The sequence below is a fragment of the Hoplias malabaricus genome, chromosome 9, assembly GCF_029633855.1.
Source record: "Hoplias malabaricus isolate fHopMal1 chromosome 9, fHopMal1.hap1, whole genome shotgun sequence".
Classification (NCBI taxonomy): domain Eukaryota; kingdom Metazoa; phylum Chordata; class Actinopteri; order Characiformes; family Erythrinidae; genus Hoplias; species Hoplias malabaricus.
Genome location: NC_089808.1, coordinates 33,575,793 through 33,593,341, shown reverse-complemented (window position 1 = coordinate 33,593,341; position 17,549 = coordinate 33,575,793). Strand labels below are relative to the sequence as shown.

The 17,549-nt window shown below is 38.7% G+C and overlaps 1 protein-coding gene across 2 annotated transcripts; it reads left to right on the top strand.

The window, feature by feature from the left end:
* The first annotated feature begins 143 nt into the window (after positions 1–143).
* zdhhc21 (zinc finger DHHC-type palmitoyltransferase 21) lies at positions 144–17,432 on the top strand. Of its 2 annotated transcripts, none has more exons than XM_066680209.1 (9): positions 144–220; positions 1,483–1,540; positions 1,923–2,161; positions 3,965–4,063; positions 6,629–6,740; positions 8,582–8,720; positions 10,359–10,475; positions 13,886–13,929; positions 14,573–17,432. In XM_066680209.1, exons 3-9 carry the CDS (start codon positions 2,008–2,010, stop codon positions 14,700–14,702), a joined length of 795 nt encoding a protein of 264 aa, XP_066536306.1. In that variant the 5' UTR covers positions 144–220; positions 1,483–1,540; positions 1,923–2,007; the 3' UTR covers positions 14,703–17,432. The 2 variants fall into 2 exon arrangements, with proteins under 2 accessions (XP_066536306.1, XP_066536305.1); XM_066680208.1 differs by lacking the exon at positions 144–220 and adding an exon at positions 881–944.
* Positions 17,433–17,549: the final 117 nt, after the last annotated feature.

The window sequence follows — 17,549 nt, the reverse complement described above, 5'->3', positions numbered from 1 at the left end:
ACCGTGCCGCCCCCCCCACCAGAATATTTATTATTTATTGCAGTGTTCTTCCTGGTCTTGTGTTGTTGCATGTGTCTTGTGTAGTTGTACATGTTTACACTTGTGAACTTTAGGTGTGAAGTATTTTATGTAGCGCCTTGGTCCTGGATTTTTATTTTACAGGTTTAAGACTGGCACCCCCTCTAAGGGTGTGTTCCCGCCTTGCACCCAGTGAATCCAGGTAGGCTCGAGATGCGCCTCGTCCCTGAACAGGATAAGCGGTTACAGACAATTTATTAATGGATTATGTAACACAATGTCATTTAGAACAACAAAGCAAATGAAAAAGTATATAATTGACATAGCCCATCGATAATTCCCCTTATTATAACTCTGATGCTCTGTCAAACAAAGCAGGTATAAGCTCTTACAAATCAAAGCTATGCCCTGAATAAGCACTCAGAAAAAAAACGTCAATCCAACTATTTAAAGAAGCCCTGTGCATCTCTGATTCTCCTCTGATTTATTTCAATATCTGTGATTCTTCTGGAGTCAAATTGGGACAACACACACACACACAAAATAATAAAATATAAAACTAGAAGAAAACATATACAGATAAAAGAGGAATGCGAACAGAGAAAATGCACAAATAAGAATAACATAAACATAAGGCAATTTCTCTTTTTTGATTTTCTAATTTCTGGAACACCCGAGGCCTCGTATTTTTGAGAGAATTTAATTCGGTGTGCTCCTCTGTCGGCAGGTTTAGGTCAGGGGAAAATGCTAGTTTGTTCCAGTCTATTTCCATCTTTAGGCAGGTGTGGCCACTAGGGGGATTGGGAAACAGGTAAAACAACGGAAACGCTCTTTTTTTCTGCCTCGCGGCCACCGTAGAAATATTGTAGGAAATAGCCCTAACATTATCAGACTTCTTCCAGTTATAGGCGACAAACTGACTTCGGGTGAGTGTGTCATTCTCTCACTTTAAAACGGCACTGCTGCGCTTTTTAAAAACACTGTTGTGGTGAGGCAGTTGTGTGTGATGTTGAGTCAGAGAGTGCTCCATGCTGGTGTGTTTATTTGGGCTCAGTATGAAAAAAGGAGGCAGGGCTGGAGCTGAGTGGGGAGCTCTTCAGTGTCTCTGCTGTAGACCCAGAGGAGCTCATTGGGGTGCCCTTATTTAACTTTACACCCAGAGTCAGAGAGACGGCACTATCGTTAGAGAAGCCAGGCTTTCTGAAGGCCGTCACCACATTTATAATTCGACAGAGCACGAGACACAACTGTAGTAAATTATCCTTCGTCACGGTCTTCATATGTGGACTTGCGTGTGCTCACTCATTATATGTGCCAAGGCTAAAACATTGCACGCTACTGTGTGTTTATAAGTTCACTACCACTGATGGGTTAAATGCAGAGGATCAGTTACCCTAAGGGATTAATAATGTAACTTTATTTACTATTATTTAGCCACAATAATGAAATTTTTTCTTCTTTCAGCTAAATATGACTGGGACATTATTGCTGCTTCTATCTGTGTATTAGTACTAAGAAAGAGGTAAGTAAAATGAGGCTGATATTTGTATAAACCCGCTATGTTTATTTCCAACATTTTTACAAAAGCTGTCATTCATATAATTGATTCAGTTCAATAAATTCTTTCTATGTTTCATTGCCTGAAAGACTGAGCACTTATGTGTAGATAGAATCTGTGTATATTAGAAGTCTATCATTGTATACGTAGAAGAAAATGGAGGACGCTGAGAAAAGTCTCCTCCAGTTGTTACAGCCTCACAAACTGTGGAGATTTCTTATTGTTTTTACTGAGTGAGGGCCTCCAGCAACCATTAGGTCTTGCATAAATGTTCTATTTCTAGGTGATGCATTTTTCATATCCAGCTTCTTACAAATCAATACGTTCCATTTAAACTGTATTACAGTGTCCCACCATTGATCTGAAGTCAAAACCCTGGTTGGGAGCAGGAGAGACTTGCTGTGTCCCTGAACCTTGTGTTATGCAGAAGGATGAAGCTCCGACTGCACTTTGTGGTGGACCCCATGGGCTGGTTCTGCCTCAGCATGGTGCTGTTTGTATGGCTGTACAACACGTTTTTTATCCCTAAGTTGGTGCTTCTGCCACACTATGCTGAAGGAAATATACCAGGAACACTAGTGGTCTGTGAGTAAACTGGTGATTCAGCCCAAACATTGCCTTTCAACATTTTTATGATATTAACAAGCGTTTATTGCAATGCAGTGTATTCAGACGGGCACACATTTGTATTATTATTTTAATTCATGTGAAATTAAACAATGATGTTTATCAGGGGTGCACAACTCTGGACCTGGAGAGTCGGTGACTGTCAGAGTTTGGATAGTCCTCTGCTTAAACCCCACTTATTTAACTCCTTCATCAGTGTGTGAATTGTTAGCTTTACATATGAATTGGGATAGTGTTTTACGGGACACGGGCCATAAAGAAATACAGGCTGTATCCCTGTTATAACTGTATTACTACCCAAACTTGTTTGGACAAATTAAGTGGGATGCAGATCCTTTGGAGTTGATGATTATTTGAAGGTTCTTACAGTTAAGGCACAAGTATATAGAACGTAAGAGTATACAAAGTTAGATATTTGTCTTGTTTTTTTTTTTATATTTTAAAATACTTTACTTTCATTGATTTGAACTGTTTGGTTTTCATTAATTAATTATATACCTTCAGATTCTGAAAAAAAACAAACTTTAGGATCAGTGCCTGCTGACCACAATCTCAGACTTGTATCCCGTCACATAGTGTACCCATACATCCTGTTCTGTAGGCGTGACTACACTTACATTCATGACCTGCATTTACTCACATGTTTAAAAAATGCCTTAACATTCCAGTTTGAGCCGTGGAACTAGGGGAACTGATTTAGAGCTTATCTGATCAACCCAGAGTTATCAAACTGGTTTGTCTAGTGAGACAGTAAGTGTAATTATGAGTAACCTTTACCCTAACCGGCACATGCGTTCAGAAAGTGTGTGGAACTGGAGCCCTGAAGTTTCACAGCAATGCTGGAGTGTTTAATCTGATCTCTCACGCGCAGTTACACTCAAGAAGGCGTGGCACTTTACTGAAAGGCGGAAAGCATTCTTGCCTATGAATGGTACTATAATGTAAAGCTAATCCTGTGGGTAGCCATTGCAGGTTTACATAGTCTGTGAAGTTACATGTGCATCTTGTATTACATTGCTGCAAAGTTTTTGGCAAAACAACAAATTAATAAATACATTTCAGAGTAATTGTTGGATGAGCAGGTTTTCACAAATTTTATAAAGCCTTCAGATTTATAAAATATGCCCCTGCTTTAAATTTGCCTTTGTGTAGTTTTTCCTTTGTTGTAAGGAACCGTCCACAGTAATTCTGAAGAACTGTAAGGAATAAGTAGCATAACATCCATGACTGTATAATGCTGAAGATACTGAACTCATTCATACTATGAATGTACATGTTAATCCACATGTAAGTTGATTTTTAGCAAGCTTCGACACCTAGTTAATTATACAGTTATAATATTTACGTAAAGAATATGGAAAGTTAGGTTGTATTTAATACAGAAAAATAGAAAACAGATCAATAATCAAACACAGGTGTAGGATTTAGTCAATGAATACATTGGTTGATTTGGAATTTCCATTGAACTTCAAAAATGTAAACATATCCTCTATATATCCTCTATATATTTGAAAGGCATAGCAACAATACAACATTATGTATGTGGTTCTGAGGTGGATTTGCAGTTTGGGTTAAAATGTCTTATTTGGACCACATTTGCCTAATGAACACAAGCAGTGTGGTTTTGCCTCATCAGAGTGCATACATGCTACATAAAATGACCTGGTGTAATCAGTGCTTTTTGGATCTGTCATTGGAGATTTTGTTTCTCTTTTAGTAAATTCTGTTTTCTAATTCCTCTCTGTCTCTCTCTACATCTAGGTTACTATCTAGCATCACTCTTATGTGTGACTGCATTGTTAAGGGCTTCCACAGCTGATCCTGGACGTCTTGCTCAAGATCCCAAAATCCCTCTTTCGGGTAATTAATTGCTTTTATTTTGCAAAAGAAAAGCAGCAATGATCATAAATAGTCACTTTGCTAGCAGCTCCACAATTTATTGTGTACTAAATCATTGAGAAATCTTTACTGCATTGGAAGAAGCTACATTTAAAAAGGTTGTTGACATTGTTTATAATTCACATTAATGCAATCCTTCTGAATTATATTAGGGTGAAAATTTTGGCTAGATATGATTGATTACCACATCTAATTATATGTATTCATGGGTTGCAGTGCCATATTGGGGGTGGAAGGGCTGGATTCAGAGCACAGCAAAAACGAATGGGAAAGAGGGATAAATTTATACACGGCTCCTCTCCTTGTGCTCGAGAGTTTTAACAATACCCCAAAGCACAGAATACCTCCGCCTCTTTGTGTCGGGGTGGTAAAATATCGCACTGTGGAGTATAATGAGGAAAAGACAGTTCAATTTGGCTAGCCATTTTAGCATTTTTGCCATTCAATCTACTACAAAACTGTTAGCATAACCTGTTAGCATAGTCTAATGCTTTTCCCTGCTTTTCTGTCTGAATCTTTATTATTCATACACACACAATATACCCATTTCAATAATCATCTTATTTCACTCGTGTTTGTTTTAGTGTGTAGAAGACTAAAGAACAAGGCACATATTTCTTGGTTTTTGAGAAAGCAAAATCGAGGCAAAATCCCAAATGTTTCCCTACGCCTTCTGTAGGGCACAATATCAGTCATAAAATAACCATTTGTACACTCACAAAGTGCGTTGTATGTTGAAAATAATTTTTAGTGAGCTATGAAAGTCAATTTTCAGAGTTTAATAAATGTCTAATTATGGTCTGTATTATTATTTTTATTGTCTGTGATGTGCACTATGTGTGGAGTATGGCACTATATTTGGATGCACTGACTGACAGAGAACAGAGCTCTGTTTACAAACGTGCCATGGATAAATGGGCTAGGGATCCATACTTGCATTTCTTTAATTTAAACAATTTTCTTTATATTAAACAATATGGCAGCTACTCTGTACTGTGATGTCAACTACAACTCATGAGTAATGCTTAGAATTGAAACTAATAATTTCACTTCCTTCCAAATTGTTGTTTAGGTTCAACCAACTAAGATTCACTTTTTTCTTCTTAATTTTGTAATGGGATATTATATATGCAAACAGAAATGTAGCACTTGCTTCTTGTCATTTTGCGCAATGGCCAGCAGAGGGCAGTGTTGTGTTGATTTCAGTCAAGAATACTATATGCTCAACTCTGATTCTCCCAAACGGTAGCATTGTTTTGAGAATGAAGTAACCTGTCAAAGGATAATGTTTAAAATGTTATTACTGCTCACAATATTTTAAAGCCTAATAATAATAATAAAAAAAGTATAAGAGGGTAAACAGTGGTCTGAATGTGTAAGTGTGGTCAGACAGCTTTTTGCTCTCATTTCCTCAAGCATCAGTCTTCAGCTGCCCTGCTTCCACCCCTATCATGAGCTACTAGATCCGTTTAGGGATGTGGATTTGTAAGCTGTGGCAGTTCTCTGAAAGCTTCAGTAGAATCAGAGAGGAGCTCATCACCTTACCTGCCTGGCACTAAGCTAGTTAAGCCTGATCAGCTTTTATGGAGCTGGATGTGGGTGAGATTAGCACATATCCACTTGCTGTAATGGTGTTAGAAAAGTACCCCAAAAAGATTTGAGTCGACTGACGTGACAAGGTCGTGTAAGCTGAAATGAGCTGTACCAGTGGGAATGGAAAGAGGTGAATGTTTAACTTGTCACAGAAGTCATGGTGCCATGCTTAAACCTTTTATGTTTAATTGCACTTTATATATCCCAATAGTTTCAAATAGAGTAGCTTTCTTGGGGATTTGTCTTTGTAATGTGATGCATTACAACAGATTCATGATCTGCTTTTACGTCTTAAAAGGTACCTGTGCGAATGTGGCCTGCAGAAGAAGGAATTGGTTTGTTATCAGTCATAAGATCAGCTCTTCTTTCAGTTGAGAACTCTCATAGTTCCTGATGTGTTAATCAGCTAAGATCCTGAGATCAGTGTTGGAGGTCATTATCCTGCTCCTAAACATGGATTTCCCCTTGCTGCTGTCCAGCACACCTGTGTGTTAATAATGACATACTCATGTTAAAGACCTGTTAAGATCTAGAAGTTATTGATTGTTTAATGTCTCTAATTTAATTTTTTTTTTGCTTCATGTAAGTACAGTACTATGTAAGTATGCTCAATAGAACACACTCTAAGAACATCACATTCTTGATAGCAGTCAGTACTTTGTGACTTATTTCAAAATAAAAGTGCAAAGACAAAATGCACTTAACTTACAGTAGCATTTCTGTTAGTCCATGCCTCATGTAATTTTCATAAAAATGTAATGGGCAGTTGGTGATTTCAGATCACCCCCCCAAAAAAAACCCCACATCAACCGATAAATTGATACCAGGTTTGCTACTACATTAATAAGCTCCAGAGTGTGACTGATTCAGCTTGACTGTAGTAGTCAAATAAAAAAACCTGCATTACTCAGCTCGCTCTCTGTTTCATTTTAGAGCGTGAACACTGGGAGCTGTGCAATAAATGTAACATGATGAGGCCAAAAAGGTCCCACCACTGCAGCCGCTGTGGACACTGTGTCCGGCGCATGGACCATCACTGCCCCTGGTAAGAAGAAGTGATTACGGTGTATTCTAGTATTTTCTGGTAACAGTGTCATCAGGATACTTTGGATTAGGGTTGTTGGGTTTTAGGAGATATTTTTCTAGCAAGGTTTTCACAATTTTACAATGGAACCCATGTTCCTACTCATTCCACTTAAAGACATTTGACCTTTGAGCTATATATTTATATATGACAATTCAGATATTTATGTGAGGAGTGTGGTGTGTTCTCCCTGTGTCCGCGTGGGTTTCCTCCGGGTGACTGTCTGTGAGGAGTGTGGTGTGTTCTCCCTGTGTCCGCATGGGTTTCCTCCGGGTGACTGTCTGTGAGGAGTGTGGTGTGTTCTCCTTGTGTCCGCGTGGGTTTCCTCCGGGTGCTCGGGTTTCCTCCCACAATCCAAAAACACACGTTGGTAGGTGGATTGGCGACTCCAAAGTGTCTGTAGGTGTGAGTGAATGTGTGTGTGTGTGTCGCCCTGTGAAGGAATTGCGCCCCCTCCAGGGTGTGTTCCTGCCTTGCGCCCAATGATTCCAGGTAGGCTCTGGACCCACCGCGACCCTGAAATGGATAAGCGCTTACAGATAATGGATGGATGAATTAAGATATTTTAACAGTGTGCTTTATTATCAGTGCTAAAACTAACCCTTCTGTCTCTGAAATGGAGACAGTCTGATTCACTGCGCATTATTGTAAAACAGTCCTTAGTGCTGTTTAATCAGTTTTTATCATTTATTTGTGTTCATGTAAATATATTTAGTATTTGGAAAATATCTAAATGTTGTTTTTCTTCTGACAATCCATGCACATCTATAACACTATCCCATAGTTTTTTTTAGACAGTACTGTAAACATTTGACTGTGAGGGGCTGCTTCATGTGATCTCTGTCAAAAGCCTAAAAGTCTAAACCTTTTTTTTGTGATTCTCTCCGTTTTCCATCTTTGTCTGTAGCTGTAAAATTCGTATTGTTGGTGAAATTAGAATAAATCCTAGACTACAAAGATTATAGTTCACTAATGCTTGTCTTCATGCTCACAAAATGAAGTAACCTCACGAGTGCAGTGGAGTGTGATTTTTCTGCGGTCAAAGACACTTTCCAGCATTCATTAACACTGGCAACCTGATCCACTCAGTTCTGAAGTCATATGTGGTTTAGGCATTCTTGCATAAAGCTTGCAGTCTGGAGCTCTATAAAACAAGTAACACTGTTATAACTGTGCTTTATTTTGACTGTCCAAAGCTTTGCTTCCATCTTGAACAAACCTGAAAAATAAACAAAGAAGAACACAGTTGAGAATGGCCAAATGTGTTTGACCCTTTGCCCAAGACTGAGCATGTAACCTTAAAGAACCCCAATCTCCAGACAGGGTTGTGTTGCAGCTGGACAGTATGTGTTTGTGTGAAGTTAATAAGGCCTCTATAGAAACGTAAAATAGAGGGGGAGGAGATATCAGATGACCAGAAGAGTGTGTGACCGTTAGCCCAGAGCAAAGTGGTACAGTACGGCTGAAGAAGGCCTTAGTCTGTCTGGACTCAGCAAATCGTGACTCGCTGTCATCGCCTGTAATGGCCAAGAGAGAGAGGAAGGGGAGAAAAAAGTAGCCATATCATTTTTCTTCCGTTTGAATTAAGCTTTGGCTTAGCTTATCCATTCCTGTCTAATTCTACCGCATCTCCATTTATTGCCTACTCTCTATTCCCCTTTTCTTCTTATTAAAGTAAGTATTATTGTGCAACATTTAGTGCTTCAGTGTGTTTTATTTAACTTCATTCTTTAGATGTTCTGATGTATAATGAAATTATGTGGTCATTTACTCTGCCTGTTTTTTCCCTCCCCTTTTTCCAGGATTAATAACTGTGTAGGTGAAGATAACCACTGGCTCTTTCTGCAGTTGTGTTTCTATACTCAGGTCCTGAGTCTCTACACTCTGGTGCTGGATTTCTGCCAGTACTACTACTTCCAGCCTCTGACCACAGTGGACCAGGTGAAACCAAAACCAGGGCAATATCACAATTAATTATACGTTTTACCATGATTACAATTCATGAATTATTATATTGTTTTTGTATTTTTGACACTTATAGTTCAGTGAGGAGGCTTTTACAGTAAATGTGCTCCAGTATTAAATATGGGATATATTTCTCATGTTGCTGGGAGCTGTGTATTTCTGGTGTGTGATTGTGCTTTGGTCGCTGAAAGTGTTTTTTCTCAGTGTTTACATTTGACTTCTTTTTGTTCAGTGTCGTATTAATTATAGTCAAAACAGAGCACATCCAAACCACAGACGCTGTGTTTTTCTTTGGTACAAGCTGCTCGAGTCACTTGGTTGACCTCTATGTTTAGGTTGCTTCCATGTGGACGAATCACATGACCAGAGCTTGGTAGTGTGATTTTAAAGGGACAGTACATAAATGCACAGTGGGAGGAAATCGATATACACAAGATTATGTCGATTAGAAGTTCTACTTGTAGATTTTAATTAATGTTTTGATTATTTGCCCAGCGCTACTCTGAAAAAAAAAAAAACAACCAACCATCTTAGGCATGGATGTTGTCTAATAACTCACTGTGATTTCTGTTCCTATTGCCACAACTGTAAATAGAATAACATATTTATACATTGTAGTGACTGAAATGTCCAGTAATGTAGAAATAAATATGATTCAGGAGTTCAGGTGGCATGTCCTGAGCTCAGTTCACAGTGGAGTCTCTTGTTCCTGGGAACACATTAGAATCTAACAGCCTGCGGTCTGGAGGGGGCTGGTTGAATACAGTGTATTCGAAAGATGTATATAGGGATTTTTAAGTGTATTCAGCAGTACTTAGATTTCACGTAAAGCATACTTCAGTACATTGATCAACAATCAGATGGGTAATCGTATCGTCCATAGCCATGAAGGCAGTTAATTTTGCCTCTGTAATATGAATGTCCAAATGTCCCTGAACTGTGTGTGAATCTACAGAGAAAAAGAGGCACAAAAAACGTTCTATATATGTTTTATAAGTTGTAACGAAATATTAAAGAAAGAAACGAACCCACCTGGAATGGATAAATGGTCATATCTATTCTCTGTGTTGGCTTTGCATTAGCAGTTCATTCATTTTCTTGCCTGGACTAATCAATGCCTTCATAATAACAGCTGAAACAGCTGAGCCATCTCCTTGGCAGTAGCTGCCAGCCGGCAAATAAAGCCTGTAGTATCTCATTTCCTGTTATTGTTTGTTTATGCCACATTGTGTGTAAGTAAATGAACCCAGCTGAGAAGCAAGAGGGGGGGGGGGGGGGTACACACTGAAACGCCTGTGCAGGAGAGATATGGGTGTTATCTCCTGGAAAGCCTGACTTTTCAGTGTTGGGCAGTAAATGCTGAATTGGGATGTGTGTTTGGAGTGATACAGGCATGGAGAGAGCCTAAAGCCAGGCAAATGAACATGGAGCATAGAACCTGTGCTAAAAACAACAATCCATCCTAATGAGCCCTGTGGAAATCTCATATTTTTGTGAGGGGTGGGGGTGGTGGGGTTACCAGGTTGGAACAGTGACTAGGGATTGGGTGTTGAGGTGTGGTTGTATGTTGGTGATATGTTGTGTGTACTGATACACTCTCTTCCTCTTTTTTAGGAACAATTTGCGGTGCATCATGAGTTAGCACTGCTGCGCTTGTCCTGCTTCATGGGCTTGATTATGTTTGGAGGCATGAGCAGTCTCTTCTACTCACAGATTACAGGAATCCTCGCTGTGAGTGCACCTCTCTCTCTCTCTCTCTCTCTCTCTCTCTCTCTCTCGCTCTCTTTCTCAAACTCCTCTTAACATGCTTTTACTCACACGCTTTTCTTCCACTGACACAGTAACACACATTCTCATTTAAAGGGGAAGCCTTATTTATAAAGTCTGAATAGCTGGTGTTCACTGTGTGTAGCCATTTCCCTTTGAAGTGGTTTTGGATCAAGGCAGTAGAGAGCAAGGGAGACACTAGTAGGGCTGCAATGACTGATCACTGAGGTGAATATTCCTTAAGTTGGTTACTTGAAAACAAAAGGAGTCCTTGTTACTTAAAGACTTTTAAACAGAATGCAGTTGTGTACATCAGGGATGCTCAGTCCTGCTCCTATTAATCTACTCCCTTCAGATCTGGATATTAAATAAAATAAAAGTCATGTGCATTGGAACTTGGGATTTGGTTTGACTATATAAATAAACATTGATTGTAATATACTTCATTAACTAGGCTGAGTGTTATGTTGCGCTACTGTCAAGAATGTACCTTTTGTATAATGGTGTCCTTGTGCCTCTTGAGACAGTAACAGTGCATTTGTAATAGCATTCTTTATTCACTTTTGTGAAGCAGATTTAAATAAGCATGTTATTCTGATAAGCTATATTGGGCTGGTGTGATAGGTTATTGTACTCAGCATCCTTATTGTTACCCATTGTGTTAAGACTCCTTAACCTCACAGCTCCTCTGCCTTTAGCTGCCAGCCTCTGAAACATTCTGGTGACCTCTGGAAATAAAGCTGTTCCACAGCTCTCAAAGCAAAGTTAGCCACAGTTTTTTTTTCTCAGTTGGATGCTATGTACACGTTTCGTGCAGACTGTTTCTAGCCCCCACATCCAATGACTAATGGGTTCCATCTTTGCTGGAGGACTGGCCTGAAAGACCAAATTGCCTCAAAGGATAAAGGCGATGTCTTTCTGAGTAAAAACAAACACATCCTCCTTTTTCCCTCTTCTCCTTTCTCTGTTGATAATGCTGACATTGTGGCTGATTGGGGAGGGGGTGGAGTGGGGTGGGGGTCAGGGGTAGCATAATCACTTTTGACTCTGATCCTTTAATTGACGACTTCATGTGAGGACCAGAGAAAAGAGGATTAGGTGTGACCTACTTAAATTCACAAAATGACCACAACCCAGAAAATGAGAGCACTCGTTACCCTAATCTATTTTTCCATTTCCCAGTCATGTCTACTACAACCTGCAGCTCCACCTGTTGTTGTGGAAAGGCTCTTTCTATTTCACTTGTTTCTACTTAACATGCTTGCAAACATACACATTGTCAGTCTTGGTTTTTAATGCATGGAATTAGCTTATGTGTAATTGGAAATCTAAAATCATTGCAAAAATTGGAAATCATTGTAAATGGAAGCAAAATATTGAATCGTAAATACACAACCGTAGTTTTGTCTGGTTGCATTTCAAGAATGATTAAAAACAAAAAATTTTATTCGCTTTGAATTCACCAAAAATAACAAGGAGATAGTATGTGTATGTGGGTGTGTGTGTGTGTGTATTTTTATTATATATAATAGATATATATATATAATTATTATTGTCATCATTTACAGGCAATATAAATCATGCACTTGCAAAGCACTGAACCTTTGTTATCGGCTGCAGAACTGTCCATAGATACCATCTATTTACCATCTGCAATATTCAGCACTGCTTTTTCATTTCCCTATTGACAGCTGTGATTTTTGTATTTGAACACTAGAGGCTGTGTTATCCTCAAGACACCAAACAATCTAACCATCCGCATTACATGCCTCATAGAGCATACATGTCTGTGGCCAAGATGGATTAAGAAAGAAACCTGCTGATGAGATGCAGTAAGACCTCCAGGAGAAGTAGCCGTTTAGCACGTTTATTATCACATTAATGTGTGAAATTGTTTACTGTGTCCCCGGATGTCCCTGAGTACATCTCTTGGCAGCAAATGATCTGTCCTCTCCTTGATTGGATTCCCTGGCCTAGTCTGTGTTTTCCTAGCTGCTGTTGTCGTTAGCTGATCAACCTAAGCTGCCTTATAAGATGTAACCCCTCCATAACCTTTGGGGCCTTCTCTTCCTCATGGGGACAAAGCCTGCTCCAGTGCACACAATCCGCTCTCTGGCCCCACCGTCATCTAATATGGAGTACTATTGGATTTAGTGGCTGATGGGATGGTTAGCCGGTAGCTTGCGTGTCAGTTGCTCTGTTGAAAGTTGCCAAACTTAAGCATTGATCCCTGATAAGATGCTCTCCTCACACCTTCATAATGAAGGCAACTGAGTTTATCTTGACTTCTGGGATTCCTATTTAGTCTTGACTTGATGAATATATTTTACACCTGATTCATAGGTTGACTAATATTTGATTAAAGGATGAAATTCTGGATGTAAACAGTTTTTCTCTGAGTAACATTTATTGTTGTTTTGTATTCCACTGTCAATTCCTGTTTGAAGTGATGATGTTCAGCACTATTCAATAATAACACCAGCTATTCAAACCGAGCTCTGTGTTTGTGTTTGACATAGCAAGTGAATTGCCAAAGCCGGTTACTTATCAGGTTTCTTATCTCATGATGTCAGTTAAGTTTGAATGATGCATGCAGATTTAGAAGGACCCTATATTTCAGAGCATTATGTGAAGAACAGAGGAAATTTAAATGATTCTTTCTCCTGGAGTTCCTTCAATTATTGAATTAATGAATGATGACTTCTGGGTTGTTGTAAAGCTTTCTCGGATTATTGCAGTGTTTTTTAAATAACGTCCGAGAGCCTATATTTATATACACATTTTTTTTTGTTTGTATGCATAGTTATTTATTTTTCTTGCATTGTTCACTTCAGGAACTACATAATAACAATCTACATTCCCCAGTAATATCTTTGGACCCTTATGAGTTTTAGTCTCACTCCACTCTTTTGCCGTCTTCACTCCTCCACAAATAGGTTCCTTGGTAGTGGAGCTAACCCTGCCTCATTTACATACTCAGCTGCAGTGTTTCTTCTTTGTCTCTGGTTGGGCTTGCCTCACCCCCTCACCTGTCATGCAGGGGGGATTTCACTAGGCCGACGCATGCAGGCCTATTGTCCACATGCAGATGCCCTCTTGCCCCTGTGCCAACTTGGCAAGGTGAAGAGGGCACTAAGGGGTTCTCCCTGCTGACAGCTTCACTGTCTCTCTTTTGTTTCGATGCATGCGGTAGCGTCTTTCGTTCTCAGCGTGGGAACAGCGAGGAAGGGGTTTAGTACGCAGGCCTGCATCTACAGTCATTAGAAGTATTATAAATCACAGATCCAGCAGGTCTGCCATCGTTCATATGTGTGAAGAATTGTGTGCTTTGCTCAGTTAACATTCATATCCGTCTTCTCTTTTTATTGTAACAGGACACAACCACTATAGAGAAAATGTCCCACTCCTCCGATGGGATGTAAGTGTTCTCCTTTGAACTATGATTATAGTTGTTTAGGGAATAAATCATCATCATTTTACCATATTTTAATAATTACACATCAAATTGATAGTTTTTTCCATTTGGAAAAATCTGAGTTCCTAAGTCATAATGGAGGGAGTATTTATGCTGCAAACTATTTGGAATTTTGCGCTTGAAAATTAGCTAAAATTATTGTTTTGACCAAAAACAAATATATGTTTAATTGAATATCATCATCATCATCATCATTTTCTTCTCCGCTTCTCCATTTCAGGGTCGCGGTTAATTGAATATTATGATGATAAAATATGATCTATTCTTAATTTCTAAATTTCTCCATTGCATATTTTATAAAGTCAAATCACCATCTCTAGATAAATGTATTAGGATGTGTTGATGCATTATTACACCCCTACAAATAATGTGTATTCATCTCCTTCCCCCAAGTAGCTGATTTGCCAGATATCAACTACAATAGGAAACAAGAAATTACTGTTAATTTTGACTGTATTGACACGAATTTGAATTTCATTTTAATATTATACAATACTTTACTGGCAATAACACTTTTTTCCCAGTACTGTACATGAATAATATTGCTGAGTACTGAAGTGCTGCTTGGTTTTTGTCTGGCTGTTAGCGGCGCGCGGCGCTCCTGGCAGCAGTCTCTGGCCGAGGTGTTTGGCACTCGCTGGAAGCTCCTGTGGTTCCTGCCATTCAGAAGCAGACGGCCACTGAGCTTGGACTATGCCTCTAATTCTCGCGTGTAGCCAGACAGAAGAGCTCCTGGACACACATCCTTTACACTGCTCTCTTCTCTTCTGCTCAGTTTCTCCACTGTGGCCTAATGCTTCTGAGGTATCAAAACTCCAATATTTTTCAGGTTCTGCTCTGTCAGTGTACTCAGCCACAGTGTATCGGATTTGATACCGTCATTTTCCAAGGTTTAAGGCCCGTCACGGCTCACGTCTCATGGAATCGTTGGAAGTTCAGTCTACTTTTCAGTTTGGATGAAATGTGTTTTGTTTGTTAGTTTTATATTGAGAGCTTTATAAACAGCCACTGAATGTCATGGTTTGTATTCACTACATAAGCGACCGTCAGGGGTACGATTGAATTAAAGGGTTTGTTGTTTCCAGGGTAACGCTCATTAGTTTGAACGGGGCCTTGCCCCTCCTCCTCCTCCTGGTTTGGGTTTGTGTGAGTGACTGGCAGGAAGAGTGGGCTCCGGGGCGTTTTATCTGTGGCTTAGTGGAGCTGGTGGCTGATGGCTCTAGAGGTGAGCCATGACCTCTGGCAAAAACTAAGGACAGTGCCAGACAGCCTCAACACTAACTCAGCACACAAAATGCACGCACTAAACACCCCCCACACCCACAGATGCAAACACAGCCCAGACAGATCCTGTGCAGCAAAACAGCACTAAATCCTCAACTTGAATCTGCTGGCAATAGTTTTTCCCATTAAGATGCATTCCATATTCTTACGTTTGTCTGAAACTTGTTTTTTTGTGCCTTTTGTCTTAAATTGCGATTCTGACACTACATTCTGCCAGATTAATTATTTATTATTAATCTCAATTTCTTGGCTTTTTCAGGTGTAAAAAACATGTGAAGTTGAGTTCTTAGCCTCTAAGGAATTTACCCTAAAACAGAATATATACACATATGTTAACATCGCCAAATATAAGGTCTAGATTCTATTTTTACTGTTTGTTTGATTGCTTTTTAATATTCTTTAAAAAAACCTGTTTGACATTGTACATTGTAGTTGTGTTGACAGCTAAAGGTTTAAGAAGGGAAAGATACTCATATTGTGACAGAGTAATAAAAGATGGGCTTTAACTACAGATGTACTCTATGGGCCAATGAATTTGGTGCTTTTATTAGTCTGTAGCTCTTATTTGTGCTACAAATCAAAGTTTTAATACATTTTTGAAGTGCCTATTCACTGCCAGTCATATTTCAGTTTGATCAGACTGGATTATCATTTGGAATGGCTTTTGAGTAAAGGCAGATAGAAAGAGTGTGAAAAAAAAATAAAATAAATAAAAAGTTGAATAATCACAGGTACACATGGCTTTAATAAGGACTTTAATTACAGATTCACTTATTTAAAAGGGTAAAAGTAAATTTAATTGCCAACATAATGCCTGTTATTTGCTCATACGACAGTGTCATGCACATGTTAGACTTCTCAACCTTACGTTTAGACCGTTCTAATTCCTGGTTATTTTGTTTACCTTTTTGCGTAACATGGCCTTTTATGGCTTGGACAGGAATAATCAGGTGAAGCTTGATTATATATTTTTAAGTGCTTGATTTATAGTTTATACATTTTTTTTACCTAATTTTTTTAAAGTTTCATTTGGGAATTGTACTCTTTATTTTTAAGAAATTAGTATTTATTAGAATAACCTCCTGAATGAATGATAAAATGAAATCAGCAGAAACCAATCAGAGTTGTTGATTGCTTGTGCAACCTATTTACCCAGTGTGCTTTAAGGTCATTTAAAAAATGGCAGACAGTCTAGAAAGTCAATTTCCAAAATATCTCGAGCCGGGACTGATGAGTTTACATAAAGAATATTGAACTGCTGCACATGTAATTATTTTTAGCCATTTTTTTAAACAAAGGGCATATATGATCACAAATCACAGAGTAATATATTCAAACACTATTCTTTTTTTTGTTTGTTTGTTGGTTTAATAAACCTGCGATTGAATCCAACCATGTTTTAGCAATGTAGAGTTCCTCTTCCTAACTGTTCTACCATTTTAAAGCTTGAAGTTTGGTGTTGGCTGCTACATGTTTTGCTCTGTAATAATTTACCTCTGCACTTTTCAAGCATCTGCAGGGTAGGTAGGTAGGCGAGGGACTTGAATGAAGAACAACGTTTAGCTAAACATCGTTTAGCTTGTTTGGTATTTGCTGAATGTATATGGCACTGTATAACGAACTGCACATATGTGATGTAATATTAATTATAGCATGACTCTAAAATTCTACTACGTTGATATTCTCATGACATTATGTAAAATATATAAGACATTAATAGAAATGTTTAAGCTCAGTTTCAATCTACTCAGAAGTACATACATTTAGCAAAAGATGTAGACGTGTACCTGTATTACCACTGTAAAGCAATAAGGCCTGCTAGAAGTTTCTTCACTGTGTTATATACTAAACTACCCATGCTGACATACATACACTTATCAAGAGAAACAGCAGACATGCACAGGTAGCTATTTAGTTTATGTCTACTGTCATTATACATCGTTTCCTTTCTCTCTGTGCTGCTGAACGGTTTAAATTCAGGTCTAACACTACATAATCATACTTTTTGGGGTATTTTGCCTTTCTGTTGGGTCTTGTGTTGATACCTTTAATGTGGTGTGAATCAAAAATAGTTTGATCTTACTTTTTTGTGATTACGGGACTACGAGTGTATATGACTTGTTATTTATTATGGTATTTTTTAATAAATTGTGTTTTGCAATCTCCAGGCATATTTGTTTGTTGTCTCTTTTTAATGCATCAGACAGCTTGCTTCCCGTCACCTATTCTTAGTGTTCACAGTGTCCTTATTATCAACATTTATAACCGGTGTCTTCAGA